The sequence below is a fragment of the Rhipicephalus microplus genome, chromosome 1 (genome assembly GCF_043290135.1).
Source record: "Rhipicephalus microplus isolate Deutch F79 chromosome 1, USDA_Rmic, whole genome shotgun sequence".
Taxonomy (NCBI): Eukaryota; Metazoa; Arthropoda; class Arachnida; order Ixodida; family Ixodidae; genus Rhipicephalus; species Rhipicephalus microplus.
Genome location: NC_134700.1, coordinates 169,968,315 through 169,990,451, shown reverse-complemented (window position 1 = coordinate 169,990,451; position 22,137 = coordinate 169,968,315). Strand labels below are relative to the sequence as shown.

At 42.8% G+C, this 22,137-nt stretch overlaps 2 protein-coding genes and 2 non-coding genes across 7 annotated transcripts; 1 reads left to right on the top strand and 3 right to left on the bottom strand.

Annotated features, from left to right (window-relative positions):
* LOC119178393 (uncharacterized) lies at positions 1–20,394 on the bottom strand. Of its 4 annotated transcripts, XM_075887943.1 has the most exons (4): positions 14,892–15,611; positions 13,232–13,371; positions 4,643–4,886; positions 1–56 (listed from the first exon to the last, which is right to left on the bottom strand). In XM_075887943.1, exons 2-3 carry the CDS (start codon positions 13,332–13,334, stop codon positions 4,666–4,668), a joined length of 324 nt encoding a protein of 107 aa, XP_075744058.1. In that variant the 5' UTR covers positions 13,335–13,371; positions 14,892–15,611; the 3' UTR covers positions 1–56; positions 4,643–4,665. The 4 variants fall into 4 exon arrangements, with proteins under 4 accessions (XP_075744058.1, XP_075744069.1, XP_075744063.1 ...); XM_075887954.1 differs by lacking the exon at positions 14,892–15,611 and adding an exon at positions 20,241–20,394 and having other exon boundaries at positions 1–4,886; XM_075887948.1 differs by having other exon boundaries at positions 1–4,886; positions 15,157–15,613.
* TRNAK-CUU (transfer RNA lysine (anticodon CUU)) lies at positions 17,086–17,158 on the bottom strand. The gene has a single exon. It is a non-coding gene; the product is annotated as a tRNA-Lys (tRNA).
* Positions 17,683–18,300, bottom strand: LOC142766046 (biogenesis of lysosome-related organelles complex 1 subunit 4-like). Its single transcript, XM_075867866.1, has one exon. It carries the CDS (start codon positions 18,298–18,300, stop codon positions 17,683–17,685), a length of 618 nt encoding a protein of 205 aa, XP_075723981.1.
* On the top strand, positions 19,218–19,288 carry TRNAG-CCC (transfer RNA glycine (anticodon CCC)). Its single transcript has one exon. It is a non-coding gene; the product is annotated as a tRNA-Gly (tRNA).
* Positions 20,395–22,137: the final 1,743 nt, after the last annotated feature.

Here is a 22,137-nt window from a genome sequence, read left to right as displayed (position 1 = left end):
TCGAAGAATTGCATACGCCAGCTTTAATACTGAATGACTTGATGGTGCGTTTCAATCTGCAAGTACGGTGAGAAAACAATTCGTGAATAAACAAATCCATTCTTTCGTCCCATAACATAGGAATGCATGATAGGTTGACAGAAGGAGCACTTACACTCGCCAATACTCACTCACCATTATTTCCGCAAGATGTATTCACTAATACTATTCACGCTATCACATTTGTTCGCATATTTGCTCCACTTATTACTTGTACGCACACATACTTATAAACTCTAATGTTCATGGTTATTTTTATTAGCACATTAAGGCCTGTATTCACAAACGAACCTCGACCTTACCTTTTACGCTTTCCTTATGTTTCTGCACACTCTACATGTGCTATAAGAGCACGAAAATGGTACGAAGGTAAAAGATAACAAGATTGCCTCATCAATACTGGCCTAGTTTTTTTATCAAATGCAGTAAAGGCTCAAAACCAATAAGAAAAACTCAAGCTAAGGATGTGGTTACTTTGTGAATACAGACCTAAGTCACTTAATTGGCTCACACTCCAAAGTTGAGTCCACACCCACTCACGCCATGAGCATCTTTGCTGACCTGCCCCTTTCTGATAGCAGGTACAGGTCAGCTTTGCAAGGGCAAATTGAATAATAGCTTTGTAGGTCAACTGAGTTTTTGAAACTAGGTATGCATTTTTTACACATTCCAGGGCTTACAGCCACTCTTCATGGAGGCAGAGCTCTCAGAGCGGTAACACGCACAAGTGAACACACGCGCACAAAGACACATATACCGCACAGTGAAGGGAGCTGTCTCAAGCACTGTAAAGTTAACAAGTCTGAAAGGCTTTATAAATAAGTACTAATTCAGAATGGTTAGGATCAGAGTTATGTGAGCTCAAAAAAAAAAAAAAAAAATAACCAAGCTGTAATGCAGGGCATTGGTTTACTTGCTGCATTGAGAACATCAGGCAAGACAACGCTGTTTCATTTTTAGGCCTACTTAACTAAAAAAAGTCCACAAAATGCATGTGCTGTCGTAAAGCAAAATTAAATGAATGAAAATTTACTTGTAACGCAGAGATACCAAGGTGAGCCTTTACTCATCCACTAGCATAGAGCCTAGTGCTCAGGTACCTCATGAAACAGCGTGTTGTGCCAAGAAGAATATTGTCGAACAGGGTCGTGACCCGTCATGCGTACTGTTTCGAGGAAATGCATTCAATAGTGTGAGGATGCCTGTTTTTCTGCTTTTGTCTTCATCAAACCAACTATAGCAATTAAATTATTCAAAAATTTTGAGACTTGCAGTTTCCGAGCATAAGGAACTACTGCCAAAAAAAATTCAACTACAGCGCTTGTCGAGTGGGTGCTGTTGTGCAGTAGTTCACTATAGCTGAAAGGGGCCAGCCCATCCTGAAAAAGTAAAGAGGAGACCAGACCCCTGTGGGCACCCCTTCAACCCTGCACATATCCTGTTGATGTAGGTTAAGAAGTGTGCTCGCCTAGTACACTAATGGGTATACCTACTCTGGCCCTGAGCGCTTCACATGATAAGAAAGTTTAGCTTTTGCTTCTTGCACCACTGTTTCATGGGTCCGTCGAAGTGCCAGTGAAATTACAAAGGCAACAATGTTAGCTTTTTTTTAAGTAACAGCATGGATTAGTTAGCGAGTGCTATTCCAACTTACGAGGCCCTCACTAGGTCCACAATTGGCATCTTATAGTCAGATGATGAGTCGGCACAAACACTGCCACTGATGGATTTTTTAATAGCTTTCAGTCAATACAAAGGCTGTCCACAATATATGACATATTTACTGCGTTGTCACTATCAAATGCGACTTCATTCAAAACTGTCAAGAAAAGCACAATAAATCGCTCATAATAAAAAAATCAATTCCTCTGAACTTAAACTTGAATAAATTGCCATTTGGCTAACTTTTTGCGCAGCACACAACCGTTGTGTCATGCAATATAATTGTTGCTTTTCAACAAAAAGCTGTTCTTTGGGCCCTTCAAAGTGACTGCCCTGCTTGTCGACACACATATGATTCCATGCATGTGACACTAACAAGTTTTCATTAATCTGTGTGTTTACGAAGTGTGTCCTTGGATGTTTCATTTATTATTTGGATGCGAGTTCAACATACTGCTTCTTTCTTTTTCATGTCATTATGCCACATTTTTCACTGTCTTATGATGAGGACCCAAGTACTTATAGTTATCATAGTTTTGTATTATTTCACCCTGCTTGTACTGCATGTAATATCAAATCATGCCAAATGAATAATAAAAATGAATGACAATCAATCGGGCAAAATGCTGAAAAGTAGAACGACGCAAACATAGCTTTTCTATGGAAGAACTGTAAGCAAACCTTCCTTTATTTAACACGTTTTCTTTTTTAAATGAATTTACCTGCTCACCAGTTACCACCGATTCATAGCTTGTATGTGCAGCATGTTTTTTTTTTTAATTTACTCTAGGCCATAGCCAACATTTACCTTAAAATGTTTACTATAAGGCCTACAGGAGAAAAGGAATGGTTGTTCTGTTGCATAGATAATATAGGACTGTTGGGAAATAAGGGCACAACATACAGATATGACAGCCATGGCACGTTGAGGTCATGCCTGGTGACTAACTGTGCATCTGTGGCAATAATATCACATGCTTGAAGAAATCTCGAAAATTATGTCAAATAAAATCCAGCTCTCACAGCATAAAACTACAAATATAACAAGGCTACAGTCGTACCCACTCCTAACAATACTCAGATGCCACGAAAATTTCTTTGTTATGACCAAGATTTGCTATAAACTGCTTGCAAAATGAAAAAAACAAAAAAGGGGACAGCAGGTTGTATGGACAAGCCAATAACTTCAAATGGGCCACAATGCCACACAGCTCCACGATGAATCCTACTGTGAATCTGAAGGGTTATTAAGTTCTGCAGATTTAATTTTTTGTTTTCTCGTAATAAGTGAGTTCAACTGTACTACTAAAAGATAAGTTTACTTTAACCAAGTTGCAAAAGCTCAGGGGTACGATTTCAAGATTTCTAAGTTTCTAAGAATTGCTGAGAAGCCCTGTGATTTGACTTAACTATGTCGAATGTGAAATAACAATACATGCTACATCTGTTATTAAAAACCAAAGCTAGCATAATTCCAAAATATGATCTGTAACCGTAGCACTCTCAAGTAATCACAGTTTACATGTAAAAAAATTTAGTAGGAGCCTTACACATGTACTACAAATCCTGTCATTCTTGATGTTATGGCTCCATCCAGCAAACGTATTGAGGATAGAGATTAACATCCAGGCACTTTCACACTTTAATTTTTTTTTATAGTATGTCAAGCTTGTTTTATTTTTGTCAAATTATCTTTTGTTTACCAATTTGGGCCAAACATCTAATTATGAAAAGTTAGGGGTATCACTGTCAGTTAACACTTACTGTGACAAAGAAGAGCCACATATAGATAGACTGGCTTGTCGAAACTACTTAGAGGTAGGTGTAATGGAACTTGATGTAACTGAAATCTTAACACAAACATATTTCAATAAATGTGTAGTTGCGTCTTTTCTTGCAGTTGTGGATGTTCACAATTTTTTGCTAAGCATGATTGATAAAGTTAGCACATAAATGATGACAACATGATCTTTTAGATTAAATTAATATCAATCAGCATAAAGTGTTCCTCGTTGCATGTTAGCCCTCTGAATTCAGACAGCAAGCGGTTTGATGTACATTCACTTGGAGATAAATATAGACACTGTGCAGAGCATGAGACTTCAGAAAAATAAAAGATGAGCATTTTTGACAATTATAAAACCCTGAAAAAATGCTGGTGACTGCTTCGTTTCAGTTCGAGTTTCATTGAGTTTCTCTTACAGCTGTTTATTTTAGTTTGTGAGAAGTTCTTCCTGCGAATTTGCTCTACTGAGCCCAATGGACTGATCATTGAAGTGTGGACTCATTAGGTGCATATTGTGCACCAATCCAGCCTTGCCCAGTTCAGTAAATGTGATTGATATGTGGGGTTTAACGTCCCAAAACCACCATTTGATTATGAGAGACGCCGTAGTGAAGGGCTCCGGAAATTTTGACCACCTGGGGTTCTTTAACGCGCACCCAAATCTGAGTACACGGGCCTACAACATTTCTGCCTCCATCGGAAATGCAGCCGCCACAGCAGGGATTCGAACCCGCGACCTGCGGGTCAGCAGCCGAGTACCTTAGCCACTAGACCACCGTGGCGGGGCAGTTCAGTAAATGTACAGGAGACATCATCTGTGTATTACTGATGTATATTCTATGTTAACATTTAGCTACACATATATGCTCACTATTTGACTATGTGTATTAATAACTGTTAACTATGTGTATTGTATTGTAACTCGTGTAAAACCCCTCATTGAGGTTTTTAAGGCATTAAATTAACTAATATTAGTATCCTTCTTACATTTTCTTGCATATTTTATAGCTGAAGGTATCAAGCTTACTGCTGAAGACTGCCAGCATTTTGAAACCTTCCAAGATTGCTATCAACATTGTTTTCAATTGAATGCTATATGTCTCATAACTAACCATGCCCAGAAAGTATGTATTTAACAAGGTGCACGATACGTACCTGTATAAGCAATGACCATGATACTATCCCCAACAGTTACCAAGGATGCGCACGTGCCTGGGCTGACCATACAATGGGCCAGGCCCATGCGTGTAGTAATAAAATTTCTTCATGTCATGCGGTTGACTAAGATGTGCTACTGCACTGCGATGTGGCTGCCCCACGCAAACTGTGCTATTGATGAACGTAGATGCCAACTTGTATCGTTTCTTCAGGGCATCAAGCATGCAGCAGTTGGTTATACCTGAAACAGCAAAGTCAAAACATGCACAAATGCTCAGAAGTAACCGCATGTGTCTGGTCTGCCTGCAACAGCAACCAAAGAAGTGAACACCTAGTAGGTACTGCTGTTGAACAGGCTTGTAATGTTGAAATCTACTCTTTGTATTTCAAAAAACGAGCTAGTTCAGTGCTGTTGGTGTAGTTTCATACATGATTGCTTTTGCCTATATATATATATATATATATATACATATATTGTGAAGAGGAAAACGCCCTCTGCCTCCAGACTCTTAGGTCGCCAGGATGGCTCTTTTTCGGCAGGGGAAAATTGTGAAGAAGAAAACGCATCGTTGGCAAGCAATATCGCCTCCGCTTGGGTACTGGGTCCTGGGCTTCGCTCGCTCGGCTCGTGCTGATCATTGCCGGCATCTGCTTGACCGTTGCTCTTTCCCGATCGTGTTTCATCGTAGGACCACCATCGCAACAGTCGCCAATAAACCCTTTTTCAATATATATATATATATATATATATATATATATATATATATATATATATATATATATATATATATATGAAAGAAGTGTATATCTAAGGGCTCATTTTTCCGTGTTTTTACACAATATTAATGAGATCTAACACCAAATAATGCCAAGGAAAGTATAGGGGAAATATTAGACCGAGTTGTAATGTAAATATGAAGAAAAGTGGGTGAAAAGATAACTTGCTGTTGTCTTAGGTATACACTTCTTTCCTTATTCGTTAACAAGGGTCTCGTACTGGCAGACTTTGTGCCTTTAGGTTGTATACGAGGTACTATTGGTCAGCTGCCCACTCGTAACAAGTTCACGTGCTACGTGACGCCAAACAGGCTCAAAAGAATGTGCCACACTCGCCGCCATGGCTACTGGTGGTGCTGACTGACACTCCCACGTTTAATTCATATATAAACCCTTTAAAGTCCCACGTTTAATTCATATATAAACCCTTTAAAGTGGCTGGGGGGGATAGCTGTCATGGTAGCTCAGTGGTAGAGCATCGCACGCGTCATTCGAAGGTCGCAGGTTCGGATCCTGCCCACGGCAAGTTATCTTTTCACCCACTTTTCTTCATATTTACATTACGATTCGGTCTAATATTTCCCCTATACTTTCCTTGGCATTATTGTCTGTTAAATCTCATATATATATATATATATATATATATATATATATATATATATATATATATATATATATATATATATATATATATATATATATATATATATATATGCCAGCTGCAATATTGCCAAGGAATGTGTATTCTCCTGACAAATGGAAATCATACTATGAACATGAAGGCAGGCTTTGCACAATGTTACTAGAGTTTTGTGAGTTATTCGAGAAAAGAAGAAGTCCGAAAGTGCTTGTAGGGCAACTAGGTACTGCTTTGGACGGATCTAGAAAACAGGTTTTTTTTTTGTTTTTTTTCAAGATCTCTGGAGAAAAGAAGTAGATTAGCTTTGAATTTGCAATATTTTGTTCACTTTTAATTTACTTTAAAGTTTAAACTCCTGCAATGCTCTACTCACTATTCAAATCTGATACAAGATTAACTAACCTTAGTTTGCATGTTATTCACATTCAATTCACCTTTATCTATCATTTATTTTGTTTAGGTCACCTTTATTTTTCATTTATTCCATTTGATTTACTTTAATTCTCTTTTGATACCCTTTGGACTATACTTTTGATACCCTTTATTACTATTTTAGGATGCTTTTGCTGCAATTAACTCACTTGAGTTCATGCTTTTTTTTTTCATTAAGCTTTGCTTAACTTAAACTATCACCCGTGGAATGTGCCAAGCATCACATTTAACTTTTGGCACAATTTATGCTATTAATGCTGCATGCAAGACTTCTTACTTATGAGCCCAGCCTTTCACTTTAATAAAACAGACAGGCATTTTATGGTAAACACTTAGTACCACAGAACAACACGCGAACAAGTTTCTCACATTATGAGCCACGTGCCTTCCTTTTAGCCAGATAGGTGTACCGTGCACTCATTGCCTTTGGCAAGCAGAGATGAAAGGATGTTTCTAGCGCACAGTCATGCTGGAGTTAGTGGAAGTTTGGAACCCAATTGACATAAGCACAGCATACAGAAAAACCAAGTTGCTTAATTCTGTATCTGCTGTGGCTTCAGCATTGACACTTTAACTGGAAGGTTGATGCCAGCGTTATTGAAACAGTATTCCTGTGAAAAAACAGCAGCAAATTAACAAGAGCAGCATTCCCACTGTATAGCATGACTCTTTTGCAAGCTACAAGCTCTGCAAATGACCGATTTGTTCTTTCGAGGCTACATGTCATCCAGATATGACATAGTCATTGGGGTTTGCACGCATTGAGGCCACAGCATTAAAATATTTTTGTATTATATTTATGCAAAGTCCACCACAAGGATTGTAGAAAGAGGTGGAGGCGAATTCAAATCGGCGAATTCATGTAAGAGAGTATCAACAATAGCAAGTCATAAAAGTAAAGCAGAGTGCAAAAGATACGGGGCACAAAAAACAAAGGAATGCAAGTCCTGTATTCGTGTTTTCCATGTCCCTTATTTAGACTCTGCTTTTATTTTATCACCCTCAACCAACTTGTCCAGCAAAATATTGGACACCAATTATTAAGTGCTGTGAAAATAATTTGTTGGATATTTTAAAGACAGGCATCGTTAAGGTGCACTTCTATTGCCGTTTCTTCAGTCATTGCTAGAGGAGCTTACTGGCCTCATTTCCTTTGAAGGCTAGCGTACACATTTGTATGAGGTATTGTTGTCCCTGAAAGGTCATTTCTAGATCTTCGGTCACTCGAAGACAGAGATTTTCAACATGTATGGTCTATATTGTCACGTGCTTGTCAAAAAAAAAAAATACAATGGCAGTTATGCATGTGCCATGAAGGACAATGAAATGGATGAAAAAGAAGAACTCTCTTGCGCGTTCTATTAAAAGAACCGACCTGCTTCTGGTGTCTCAATCTCTGCGGTAAGACCTCTGTTTTGATGTCGTGACACTGGTGGAGGTGCTGGGTAGGGGGAACGCAGAGGGCGCGAAGTTCCTCACGCTGTATTTCCCTAATCATTTGTTGCAGGGAACTTTCACATACGGCAGTGTTCTGAGCTGCAGCACTTACTGTCGTGTGGTTCGGCAGGCGTTCAAAGTGTCGGCATCGTTGTTGAAGTGTGCCCTCGATGACGATATGATCGGGCTGTTATGACCACCCCCATTTCATTTGTTCACTAAGGAATATTGAGAAGCTCAAGGTTTTGAAACATGTCACTTGCTGGAGAGTGTATTCTGAGAGTAATGCACAAGTCTATTCTTATACATGTAGTATACCCTGAGAACAATGTATAGATGCTCCAATAGTGATTTAGTACATGCGTTTGCTTAAAGTGCAGATGCACGCAGCAATTTCACTTGAGGTGCACTAGCTAACTTAGCTTGCCGGTGTAAATAAGGGCTCAAAATACCTTGTAGCTATACAAATAAATGCCTCACATTCACTTCCTTCAGCCTCCCACCTTGCTTCCCCCAGCACGTCCCCAACCAAGGAACTCGCACCATGAAGGTACAGATGATGGAGCAGGCCCTCTTGGAAATATGATGCCTAGGCATTATTTTTAAGCTTCTCAATTCAGAAATAAAACATGACGGCCCTTCTTTGTTTTGCTGAACGGCCCCGTCACGGTCACCACATCCAAAAATGCTGGAGCTTTCGTACTAAAAACATGAACGGTGCTGTGAAGGTGCCAAATGAGGAAGTTTCCTGACATTGTTTTCTCTTATAGACACAGCAACGAAAAAAGTGTTGCACAACAGCTGGCCACACAAGTTCTCAGTTAATGCAAGGGTGGGCTCAATTGACCTTACAGTGTTATCTGTTTCGATTACTCTGTTGAAAGATTCCAGAATCTCCCGAGTCTTCTTGTGTGCCAAAAAGGTTACTGTAAGGAGTAAAGATTAACAACATGCCAAAGCATATACAGTCGCCGACCGTTTATTCGGACGCCGAAAATTCGGACATGCTTGTTTATTCGGACATCTTCATGGCACTGCCACACTCCCCATTGATCCTAATGTAAACTCACGACCCAAAATTCGGATGCCCCACTGTGCACCATTTAGTTATTCAGACTCCGTTTGACTAACCTGATGCGTCGCCGTACCCCATTACACGCTGAGAGCGTCGTTAACAATAAGTTTGCTAGGTTGCCAGCACTGATATGCTGCACTAGCTATGGATGAATGTCTGGCCAGTGTCAAAATGCATGCAGAAATCGCCAATGCCAATCTCGGAGGCTATGTTTGGCGACGCTTTTTTTTAGCCAGTCGAGCGGCCAAGCCAAGCCACCTACAGAGTCTGTTCGCTGTGACTTTTGTCAGCAGTGTCAGTCAGCTGCTTTTGCGGCTAGGCCTGATTCGTCTTGTTGTCTGTGTTCTCGCTCTCTTGCGTGTTCTATGGCGTGCTGAAATGGCTACAACGCCACCCATTGCTGGGCCGTCGGGAGTGAAGAAGCGCGGCCAACGTGGGAGCTACAAGACGCTCACGATGACGAAGAAAGCGCATATAATTCGCCAGGTACAAGGCGGCCTACCTCAGTTTAAAGTCTGAATTTGCTATTTCCAAGCAAACCATCTCGGAAGCGTGCGTGTGTGCAGACATGACCGTTGTTTCGGGCGATAGGGCCTATAAAAGTGCTTTTTTTCGAGTGAATCCGTTTTTTCGGACTCCCGATTATTCGGAGGTTTTGGCGGTTCCTGTTGAGTCCGAATAAACGGTCGGCGACTGTATGCTCCTTTCGAAGTTTTGTGCACATTTGGGTGCATATTTGTACAGTGTGCTTGTGCAGAGCGGCAAACCTATGTGGAGATGTAATAATAAGTAACAAATACTGCACCTATATTTCAATGCATATCATAATGCTCCAATTTTTCAATTACTTTTGCCACTTTCAATATGCTTTGTGTGAGAGTAATTAGTTGCATAGTCAGCAATGTCACCGTGCAAATAAAGCAACAACTAACTTGGTAAGTCATTGAGCATCAACAATCAGTGATCGCAATACTGAATTAAAAAAAATCTGGTAGCTGTGTTTGTCCAGAAAACAATCACACTTGCCTCCTTTCAAGATTACAAAATGCCACCAAATACAATTGAGAAGAAAAATTGTTCAGTTCCCAGAGACACCAGAGTTAAAAACAAGTGGTCCCCAAACAAAAGATGTGCTCTAGCTTCCCATGCCACTGCACATTACAGCATAATTCTCATCAAAAACTGATTATCCATAAACTATCTACTTTATTATATCTTTAGGGATCTCTGCATGCCCAGAGAGAGTGAAAAAAATTGGCGTAGCTTGCGCTGAGCCGTGCAAGGGTTGAGACAGCGAAACTATGCAACTCTGAAGACTATAGTCTGGTTGCTTCTAGGTCGTGTCTACGACCTAGCTAGGTGACAAAAGTTGTTTCTAGGTTGCTGCTAGGTAAATACTAAGATTCAGCTAGGCGATGCTAAGTTCTTCCTACGTTGATTCTCAGTGCAGAGAGGTTTGAATTAGGTAACAGACAGCCACAGGCACCACACGTACAAATGTCTAAACAAACTATAAAGACAAAAACTCGCTCTGAAAACAATGTTTCAACTTCTCACAAATCTACGAACATGTTGTCATAGGCCTTCGTTCCCTTATGAATAAGGAGCAGCCGAGTACAGGAAAGTAAGCAAGATATCATTTGGGCACACACAACACACGTGTCTCTGCGTAACTGTGCATGAGCACGCTCACTTGAACAGCCCACTCTTGTTACCTGTCAATGAACTGGAAAAGTGCAGGGCTCCCTCTGTAATCCTGCCGAAGAAAAAACCAGTAGGAAAAAAGAATTTGTTGCAGCGCTTTCTGTACGTATGTACAGCCGCGACCACGTCTGTTCAGAGCACGCGAACAGCCGGTTTTTGCTCTGCGGGGCGAAACCTTGGGGCAGTATCAGGCTCTGACGCGGTCAGCCTGACAACTAGGCCATGCATGCTCTTGATACACCACTTCAGAGCCCGAAACTGCCTCAAGGTTTCGGCCTGCAGAGCGAAAACTGTCTGCTCGAGCGCTCTACACAGGCGTGGCCGTGGCTCTACAGGAAACAGCCAACGGCTGTCATTGTGCATGAGCAGTCCCGTTACAGTGGCTAGAAGGGGAAGCGTGATTACTACAGACCGGATTATAGGCAAATATGCCTATTTTGTTTCTTGCATTCCTATCGTGATGCAAGGTTAAGAGGTTAAGAAGAGCTTCCATAGTTTTTATAGTGCCTATAAATGCCTACTTTTGGCGTTCATGCCTAAATTTCTATTTTCGAAATTGGGGAATGCTATTTAAACTTAAGCTTTACCTTTAGAGTACAGTTTCAGGCAGACATTTATATTACTAGGCAAAAGTGACCAGGCAAAATGTCACCACCTCTGGGCATAAACTTTATAGTGTACTCCGATTCCGTGCATTAAGATTGTGATGCCATGTCACGTGTGAATTATGTGCCTTGCAATTTAACTATGATAAATATTATGCGTTTTGATAAGTTCTATACAGTTAAACTTCTTTATAAGAGGCATGCTCTAGGCAACAATTCTTGTCTTTTGTATGAGATGTATCTCTTAAGCAAGGGACTTCGTCTGCATTTTCTTATCAACCCGTATTTCACTCTAGGCACTCTGGTGTCCCTTACACCCATTTGTCTCTTTGATCAGTGTCTCTTATAAAGGGGTTCAACTTCAATATGTGTTTCAGCAGCGATGCTTTTTTTCCTTGTTTCAGTGATGAGCTTGCAATTATAATGGTTTTCATATGTATTTCGATACGTGCTGTGAAATGATAAGCGTTCCAGTAACAATTCTTCTTTTTTTGCGTTTCTCTTATGCACATTTCTGTTTAAATGTAATTTCTTTCCATTCCTGTTATAGCCCCCAAAAAGGGCTTACAGTATCAATGAATGAATGAATGAATGAATGAAGTGAGCTTTCAAAACTCTATAGGGTGCAACCAATAGTCCATCTCATAAGTTCCTTTCTTCACCGTGAAGGCTACAGGGCTTCTTCGTCAATAGGAACGCTGATTTCCCTTTACACATGTATTCATCCGCGTCGCGTCGTCTGCTTCTCCCCAGCATCTCACATGCATAGGAAACAAGAGATGCTTCTGTTCAGCAGCCGAATGATGAAGAATAAATGCAAAACCGTGAAGTGTCATCAGAAGAAAGTAGAGGATATATATATATATATATATATATATATATATATATATATATATATATATATAAAAGATGTCCATGTGGTTTTGTTTTGTTAATCAGATTAGAAATTTTACTTAGGCGCTAGAAGTTGTTGTGTGCCCAACAAAAAGCCTGTACCTTTAGAACTTTTTAATTGGTTCATTACAAGCCATAAAAGCATGATGCGAGAAGGTGAGCTTCAAACCTTTGCCACTTGCTCGCAATAGATTTTGCAAGCCAAATTCCTTCCCTGCCCTTTCCAATATTGGAGCAAATCGGAGCCAGATCACACAACGCAGAGGCATACACATGAAATGCGCAAGCAAGGACGCATTTGCATGACATGCCCATGACAAGTCGTGCACACAAGCGATGTTGTGGTGTTTTGACGTTCTCTCTATTGTATTGCCTGTTTCTGCGGGATGAATCTTTCTATGCGCACATGTTTGGAGATGCTGCCATGGATCATGTATCCTAACCACAATACGCAGCGTCGCACCACTCTAACTGCTCTAAGAGGCAATGCACCAAAACATGCCAAGCCTTTTGAATGCTGGGACTGGCATGATGTGAGAACCGCGAGAACTCGAATGAAAAAAAAAAAAAAAATGGAGGCAACTTAGTCCCATATCTTACTCGATATGAAGCTAAAAAACTAATGTGCATTTATTGTGTTTGTACGTTTTAATATTTCGTCAACCTTCATACTCCTATTCGGACGATGTATTGCACAAATTACACACGTCGCCCCAAATAATTCTTGCAGTGTGATGTACTACTTTGACATACACAGGAGGATTTCTTGTACGTCACCTCCACCATGTTTTGGCACGCACCAATGAGATGAAGGGCAAGCAGCAATCAGTCCGACACCTCTTCCCGGAGGCGTGTAGCATTGCAAATCTTGGCAGATGAAATTGTGAGCACCCAGTGCATGCATTCCTCTTGCCTGTTCAAAATCATCAAACCTAGTCAAGGGCCCTTTAAGGTGTTAACAGACAGAAGAGAAATCGACCCTCTACAGTTAGACCAAGTTAATATGAACCAAAAAAACCCACCTGGCGTATTAGCGCTCCGGCTATTTGCTCCTGTGTTGCCCTTCTCAGCCATGTCAAAAAGAAGAGATTCAGGAGTGTGTTTATTCGACGGTAGACTCGCCATGCCGGACTAGAAAAGGAGTGACTGTATTCTGCAAACCCTGTGGGAAAAAAATTGCATTGCCATGCTAAACCATTGGCATCTTTGTAGAATCATAAACGAAATTATTTCTCATTATGAATTAACCTTCTAGAATACCCATTTGTTCGAATTATTGGGAGTTTTCTCCCATAAAAACACACAGGGTTGTGCTGCAACCAGTGCGTCAGTTCGAATAACCGAGTTAAAAGTGACATCTTTTATTGTATTTACGCTGAGTCATTAAACAAAAGGTGAATGTCAGCAATTAAGAGAAAACAGGAAGTACTTGAAGCTTTGAAGAACAACACTAGAGGAGCCCAGATCAAGAGAAACAAGCTTTTTTTTATTAGCTTTTTTATAACAACGTTCATTAGGAATGCAAAGAAAGCTATTAAACATTTGTCGAATGTTCACTGTTGGCGCATTTTTTTCTCCAGAATAAATTTGTGGCAAAAATAAGTGAGGCTTTTGTCAAGATGAATAAGTATAGCTTGTTAATTTGCATTCATATTTATAAGCAAGAGCCAGGCATTGTAGGGTACGTATCGCTTTAGGTAACAAACACGAAAGAAATCTGCAAAAAAATTTTAAAAAACTCAAGAACTTGTTCTCATGTGAGTTAGAGCCCAATTTTGCTAAACATAGTGGCACTCCTCTGTCTCTTTCTTCGTCTTTTTCTTTCATGTTCTAGCTTTGCACCAAAATTAACATGTTTAGCAAATACTAAGGAAACAGTTTGTGCAATGGCGCTGTACAAGTTAGTCGTAGTGCATGCAACCATAAAGAAAAGGCCAAGGGAGAGTTACACTGGGCTCACAAAAAAATCGTTGAGAAAGTAAGCGACATCTTTCGTGAAAAGTCCTAGCGCAATCATAAACTAAGAGCACTAACACGAAATTGTTAAAATACCCGCGGCGCCGACGTAAGAAGGTAAGGCCACAGAACACCTAGGCCCAGAGCCAGAAGGCGGGTGCGCGCGCCCCCTAAGCCATGAATCACCGCAGCGCACACAGGCGGCGGCTCCCTGATCACACTGCTCCTCCTGCAGCCTTGCAGGCTGCAGCCACCGCACAGTGTACTAGAACTACGGAGGAAGGAAGTGTAGGAGAGGCCCTGACGTCACTCGTTGTGAAACCGTGATGAAGCCAGAAGTTGGCCATATTGAGTGGGCAAATTCTCCTCTCTTGTTTACATCCGAATGTAAAGCAGAGCGCACGACCCTCTCTCCGGCCGTGAGCTGCGCAGCGCGCGTGTCGTGACGATCCGAAACCAATGAAACGGGGCTAGACACTCCGGACCAGCGCGACACCTTCGGCGAAATCATTTCGTCCAAGTATTAACAGCGAGTAACAGCTCACCGACAACGAAGAAAGAACAAGAGAACGCGCGCTAGATGCACTGGCAGCGGCAAGCGTTTTCACGTCATTAATTCAGCAACTGTACAGACAACACGATCGGTCGTGCGCCTTCTACGGTTGCATTCCTCAGGCGGCCGACGCAGCGTCCGGCCACTGTGTCCGTGTTCCGCGTGAAACTCACCTGCGTCAGCATTCTGCGACCGTCGTGACTTTGAGCACGGTGCAAGTGACACTTGAACGCGGTTGCTGTTACGTTGAGAACACATGCAATGCTGGGGGAGAGTATACGAAGCGGAACAGAAAAGGTGTTTTAACACGCACATACAAGTTGTCACTGTACACATACAACACGAAACTACGCGTGTGCACATGGTCGTCATCGTCTTCCTTGGCTCAACAGCGTCGTCCGTTGTCACAAGCAGGAGCACTGCCCAAACGTCACTGACCTGCAAGGCGTTCGTCGTCGTTCCGCTTCGTCATGGTGCCCAACGCAACTTCGCTGAACACTAATTGCTTCATCCGCCGCACGACACATGGATATGCACTCGTTCTACGCACTGTTGAAACCCCGTGATGGACAAAAGCATTTGTAAACGTTACTAAGAGTACAGTAACTGCCAGGAGAACACTGCGTAACTAATAACGCGGCGCAGAGCACAGATATTGTCCACCACGGCTCAGCACGAGACCTGGGAAGGCACACATGCCGCCGCCAGCCGCAGCCGCTCACTGCTAGACCAGCTCCACTGCGCAACACGTAACCATAGCAACACCGCCATTGTGCCCTGTGAATATGACGCCATGATGTCATTTCCGCCACACTATTCACGTAGCGCGCCAGCTGGCCATGCCCTCTCCTACCATTCCTTCCTCTATGACTAGAACTCTAGTACATTGAAGCCACTGTAGTTCAGGCACTGCGCCGTGTCGCCTGTAGGCAGACAGAAATTAGGTGCCTTCTTCCTTTTCCTCATAAACCACTAACAACAACAACACTGTAGTTCTGTGCATTTGGCCGGTATGATACCACCTGGTTAAGCAAAACGTTCACATTGAAATGAAACGTCTATCCGCGTTCATATACTTTTTTTTCACTTACACGAGCATGGCGTTCTTGCGTTTTTTTTTGTTTAAATTTGTTTTCATGCACTACATGCACAATCCAGAGATGCTTGAACAATTTGGGGTTTTTTTTTTTTTTTCACAGTGTTGCTGGTATCTATGCAACTCGCCTGATGGCGGAACACAATGGCCTTTGAGAAGGGCGCGTATGGCAAAAATCACAGAGGTTGTTACTGCAAACGCTGTTTACAATTTACTTTCATTTAATTTTATGGCCTCGCTTTGACCATGGTATCGTTTTAAAGGAAGGAATGAAAATAACTATTTTTGTCCTCCGCAACGCGACTTTGTATTGCCATTTGTATTTTATCAACAGCTTGAACGAAGACGCGCCAGCCGAAGCGGATAATCTTCATCGTGTACAATTTATACAAAGAAAATAAGCTTAATAATAACAGTTGCAAAATTTTTATATAAGTGTCCAAATGTGTATGCTAGGTCACATATGACTGTTATAAGAATCTAATTTTCTGCGTTTTTTCCGCAATAAAAAAATGTTACCTTCGCACAGTAACCTGAGCATATTGTAGGGCCTTGTTAGATCACGTATTCTGAACTTGCATTGTTACGTCGAGGGTTCGGATACGGAGCATGGTGATCTGTTAGCGATCTCTGCCGTTATTTCTCTAGCTGGATCGCCGATAGGTGGTCCACATTATCAATCCAAAATCAGAAACATCGCGACTGTTTTTAGTAGGGTTGAGGAACTCTCGGCATGTGTCGCGTGTACTCGGCGCTTCGTGAGCCAGGTGGATGCGGCACTGTTTCGGCAAGGGCCGTTCACCCAAAACAGAAAAAAGGACCCGTTCTCTGGATGATGCGGGGTTGATGAGTGACATGAACTCTGGGATGCGGCGCACTCGGGTGCCAGCTCCCCTTTCTTTCTGACAACGGTAGTTGCAAACACGTCAGAAATCGAGCGACCGTGCTTCCACACTCAAAGATTGCCGAACCGCGCGAGCTGCGCTTTCACGAAACGGCCTTGCCTGCAGTGCGTGGTATGAAGACAAAGCTAACGAAGCGCTGTCAAATTAGGTTGTGTTACAAAACTATGGCAACCACAGTCTAAAATGACTAAATGCAATTATGTATTTTGTTGCTATACATACAAACCTGTCAACCGAGCTTGAGCATCTGGTTTACTGTATGGAATGTGAAAAATGTGGTCCGTCAGCGATTACGACTTTGAACTGAGGCGCATATGTTCTGTCGCGCACTTTCGAGAATGTGCTTCATAATAAAAAAAAAAATTGCGCCCAACGTGGGGCTCGAACCCACGACCCTGAGATTAAGAGTCTCATGCTCTACCGACTGAGCTAGCCGGGCGACACAGACGAACGGCGGATTATTGGGTACTTAAGCAAATCAAATTTCCTTTTTCCACGTTTGTATGTATAGTATTTGTAGATTTAGTGCATTGCTTGCAATACGAAGCGGGGGAAAAAGAAAAAACCGCATTTATCCTGGCAGCTTTCCCACTTCGCGCCGTTGTTACTTTCACACCAAACGCAGAATGCTCTGCCACATAACGACACAACTTACGTGACAAGCAACGCGAGTTGTAGCAGTAAGTGTAGTGGTTTGTTTTACTACGGTCTCTGGAAACATTCCATGGAGCGTAGTCTTACAGCGGATACGTCCCACACAAAGAGCAATCAGCGAAGATCAGGCTATCAAGCGTAGTTTAATATTTTACACTGAATAAATTATTCTCCGAGCCCTCGGTCACATCTGGAAACGGCCCTACCGTGCACTATATTACACACGTAGTCAAAGCGTCACTGCAAGCAACACAGTGTCTTCGTTAGATGCGACGTGTACCCCGAGCCTGGAGAAAATTGTTAGTTCAGCTAGTCGGCTGGACTAAAAGGTGTGCGGTCATCTTCAACGCTGCGGTCACTCGCAGATGTCTCGAGGGAGAAATTTGACGCGCTCGTCGGCAACGGATCGTCCGCCGACACGGTTGAAAGATAGTCCGAGCAGCGAAATATTTCAGGCTCCTCGTAGCGCAGCTGCTTCTTGTACTGCGGAGCGGGTTTCTTGGCAAACAACGGAGACGGAAGACTCGAAAGGAACTTCATGACCGTGCTGCCACCGAAGGCGTTCTCGGCCTCAGTCACCTTCTCCTCCATCGCGTCCACGCTTTCACGAACCACACCGACGAACTGCTCCAGGGCGTCGATTCGGTTGTACACTTGTTCCAAACCTTTGCTTTTCTCGCAGATGTCCGGAAGCGTGTGTGTCAAACAGAGAGTGTCATCGCTACGTACTGTATTGATGAGGCCGGTGAACTCGTCTAGCCGCGCCAGCAGCTCGTCGATGCCTTCATCCAGTATGCGCTTGTCATTGCTAATGTCCACCTTAAAGAACTGACTGTAGTCAGCAGCCAGTTCCTCCAAGAGTTGACGAGTTTCGCCGTTTTCGGGTGACACGCCGTCAAGAGTGCAAGCTGCAGCGGCAGCCTCCATACTCACTCAGCAGGCTGTTGGGCCAGCTGTTGCGACCATGACCTACTACACTCCTGACCTGTTCAGATAGCGGGGTTCCTATGGGAGCGCGTGTCCCCGCTCTCGTTCAATCGCTCGCCGTAGGTGGCGCTACCTATAACCTGTTCGTCTGCTTCTTTACGGTTGTTTTGTAGGCGCTGGTATAAGAATGCCTGCTTTCTGTGGTGAACTGTCGGCATATATGTGACTATTTCTTCCCATACATTGCTGGTCAAGTAAGCTGTTCAGTGCGCTTAAGAATTTATAGCACACTGGTTGACAAACGTGGAAACCCGTGGATTTACATGATTTTGGACAGCCTATGCGTTGTCGCGTGCATTTTATTGCAAAAAAAATTCTGAATGTCTTTTAGTATTATTATTTCTGGATATTTCTAAATTGTGGATCATAAATTCGCACTACGAGTGCTTTGTTGGTTAAAATTTGACTACAAAGAGTGAAGGTGACGTCAGCGAACAGGTGCTGCCTAGCGCCACGCCGCTCGTAGGTGACGGCCCTAGCGGCAGAAGGTATGAACTAGAACGTGGGCGCTGGAAGAGGTGCTCTCTGGGCAGGTCAGGAGTGTAGTAGGTCATGGTTGCGACGAGCGCCACGCAGGACGCAGGGGGCGTAACCTAGGTCGTGATGCTTTTTACATGTTCTGTTAGATGGCGGCACCTTCCCATCCGCTTGACATAGCTTCGGTTATTTTGACCATCTTTGTTTCTCGAAAGCGTACGGTATAAAACACGTCAGATCATTCGGCATAAAACAGCTGGCTCCGGTTTCTTTTCCTTGCGTTGTTTTTCGTTGCATTCTCTAAAAATGCTTTTGGAAAACATGCATTTTTGGTATTACATTTAGGAACATATAGACAATAAGAATTTCTTTGAACAACAGCGCCGCTGGTGTAGTGGTATCATGCAAGATTCCCATTCTTGCGACCCGGGTTCGATTCCCGGGCGGCGCATTTTTTTTTTTTTTTGAAACAATCAATTTAGTTTTTTTTTTTGCAGCGTTTATTATTTTTAAAGACGTCGCTTACAATGCCTACTCTGTGAACGGCCACGTTTTTGTTTTATAATTATTTTTTCTTCTTTTTCAGATCTTCGTGAAAAGGACCCTCAAGTAATGTGAAAAATGCCAGTTGGTGATGCGTGGTCAACAATTAAGCGCCCTGGAAAATGGGGTCTCTACCCTTCCGCATTTTTTTTTTCAATTTTACATGCGTACATACAAGCGAAACTACGTAAGGAATATACACGGTTCAACCCACCACATACAAATTTCTGGCAGCGCCTCTGTACGAAAACGCATGCACCTACGAATAAGGTCGCTTGCAGGCACCAGCAAATATTGACGCGACCAGAAAATCATATCAGGGGTATCGTATCACGACTTCCCTCTAGGTATGTTAGCGTGCGTGTGTTCGTATTGGTGCGTATGAATGTTAAAAATTATGGGGTGGGGAGGTGATGAATTTCGCCCCTTTAACAACGCCACTATAAGACACAAAACATTGCAGACATCACAATCTCTAATGAGGCAAATTCATGCACTGTATTGAAAACGTATTGTCAAGCTTTTTTTTTTCATCCAGACATGTCTCTACCAAACGCATTTCTTTCTATGTTTTAATGAAACTGGCCTGGGCCAAGACAGTTTCAATCAAACTGGCCTGGGTCTAGACAGCTTTTGCATCACTCAACAGGAGGGAATAAAGCCTAAATTAAGGTTATTAGACACGCACCACGTTCTAAAGTAAACAGAAAAGTAGTATTAAAGTGTCATCTCCAATTCGACCCATCGGTTGAAGCTTCACACATCAGGAGCACAAACAGCGACACGGCCGCGACAGCGATTTGATTAGAAGTCGCGAGTTCACAGAAGCAAACAGATGGTAGTAGACAAAGTAATCACACCTGGAAAAGTAATCGTGCTGACGTTCTCTGTTGGCCTTCTCTTCTGCTGCCCCAACGGAATGTATCCCAACACAAACACTTGTACCTGCTCGCGAACGTGTTCACTTTGCTATGTAGTTTCGAATTCCGACAGAGTGAACTACAGACATGGGCATGGATGTATGAAATGGAGTCAGGCGCAACCGCTGGAAAGACTGGCGCTGCAGTCGGCGTGATGATCATGGCACCAGAGCTGACAAAGCGAAGTAGAGGCATACATAACGATTAAAAAAAAAAAGCTACTTGTTTTGTTATGGGCGCTTGTGCTGAGTGTTTCTTTCCTTCTCTCCCTCATCTCACGCTATTTCTGACTTCTAAAAAGACTCGTGAGAGCAAGCCTCGTGAGCTCGGGCTGGCTTTCGTTTCCAATCACAGTTTCGCAAAGTCACGCAGCGCACATTATAGAAACAGGCGTGCACAGGATTAAACATCTCATGAAGGGGGTGGGGGGAGAGTTTTTCCCCAGCGTCCCCCCCCCCTCCCTTATAGACAGAGTTTAGGCCCCCATCCCTTCGGATTAAGTAAAAGTATGGGGTGGATTTTGTGCCCCACTATAATGACTAGAATAAGCGGCCTCCCCCCCCCCCCCACCTGCCTCCCTCGTGCGCCCACTTATGCACATAGCCCTACCGAATCAGCCGGTTTTGAATGTGGAACGTTTTCAAGGGGCGAAGCTCCTTAAGCCGTGGGTCTGTACTAGTGGTGTAACCAAGGGGGGCTCGTCCAGCACCCCCGCCCTGCCACTTACTCAACGTTTTTTTTTTTTTTTTTTTGTCGCTTCGCGCTGACATGATACAGAAACCAAGCGCTGCTACTATAGCAATATAATTGCTGGGCGCTTTTACAATGAATAACGTCTGCATACGGAAAAACGTGTCGCGGTGTTTCTCAAGACTTAAAACTCTGTGAGATTTTGGACAGGAATCTCGGCCGTGAGTGTTTTAAGTTGGCTCGGCGACGGGATTAATGCTCAAGCGGTGGTCATACTTGGGCCCGCCGGAACAGACCTCGCCGGAGTCGATGACATACGACAATTTTCAATAGGCAGATGCTCGTTTTAATAGAAATATATCCAGACACAGTTCCAGGTGTGATAGGCCACGTTCAAGCATATTATACTATGTGACTCTTCGTGCGTGTGCTAAGAAGCCAGAGAATAATATTTCTGTGGAACCTTTGCACGTTCTGCTAACATCTAAAAACGCACACACGTGCACACGCGCGCGACAGAATATTCGCTTTATACATGTAACTCAACTAGTATAGTGTACAATGTATTTATACATATCTTTATTATGCCCTACACTCTTAGAAAAAAGGTGGTAGTACTTTCTAACTTTGGGGTAGTAATGGTTTGTCACATATGTTACAACCCTGGTAGTAAGCGTAGTTAGTAACGGTGAGGGTGGTAACAGTTACTACCTCTGCTGTTACTACCAGCAGTTAGTAACTGTTACTACCCTAGCCGTTACGACCCATTGGTAGTAACCTTTAAAGGTTTAAAGGGAAAAAAAGTAGTAACCGATACTAAGCAGGTCATGCATTTTGGCATATTATTTCTCCACGGTTAATGTTGCCTAATCAATGTCTTACAACTAGACAAATTCGCTTAAGAAACGGGGTGTGCCATGAATGCGAAGAATACGTAGACCATAGAAGTTCACTATTTTTTACGCTTGCTCGCTCTCCGGCGCGCCGATGCTGACGATTTCAACACTTGCTCAACTTAGGCGCAAACGAGCTCAACTTTTAATTTTCGCTTGTAGACTCCGCATCTATTCATTACTGCTAGGTTATTTCAGACGCCAGCAGGTGATCACGCCGAAACGTGATGACAGTACAAGCAACCATGGATGTT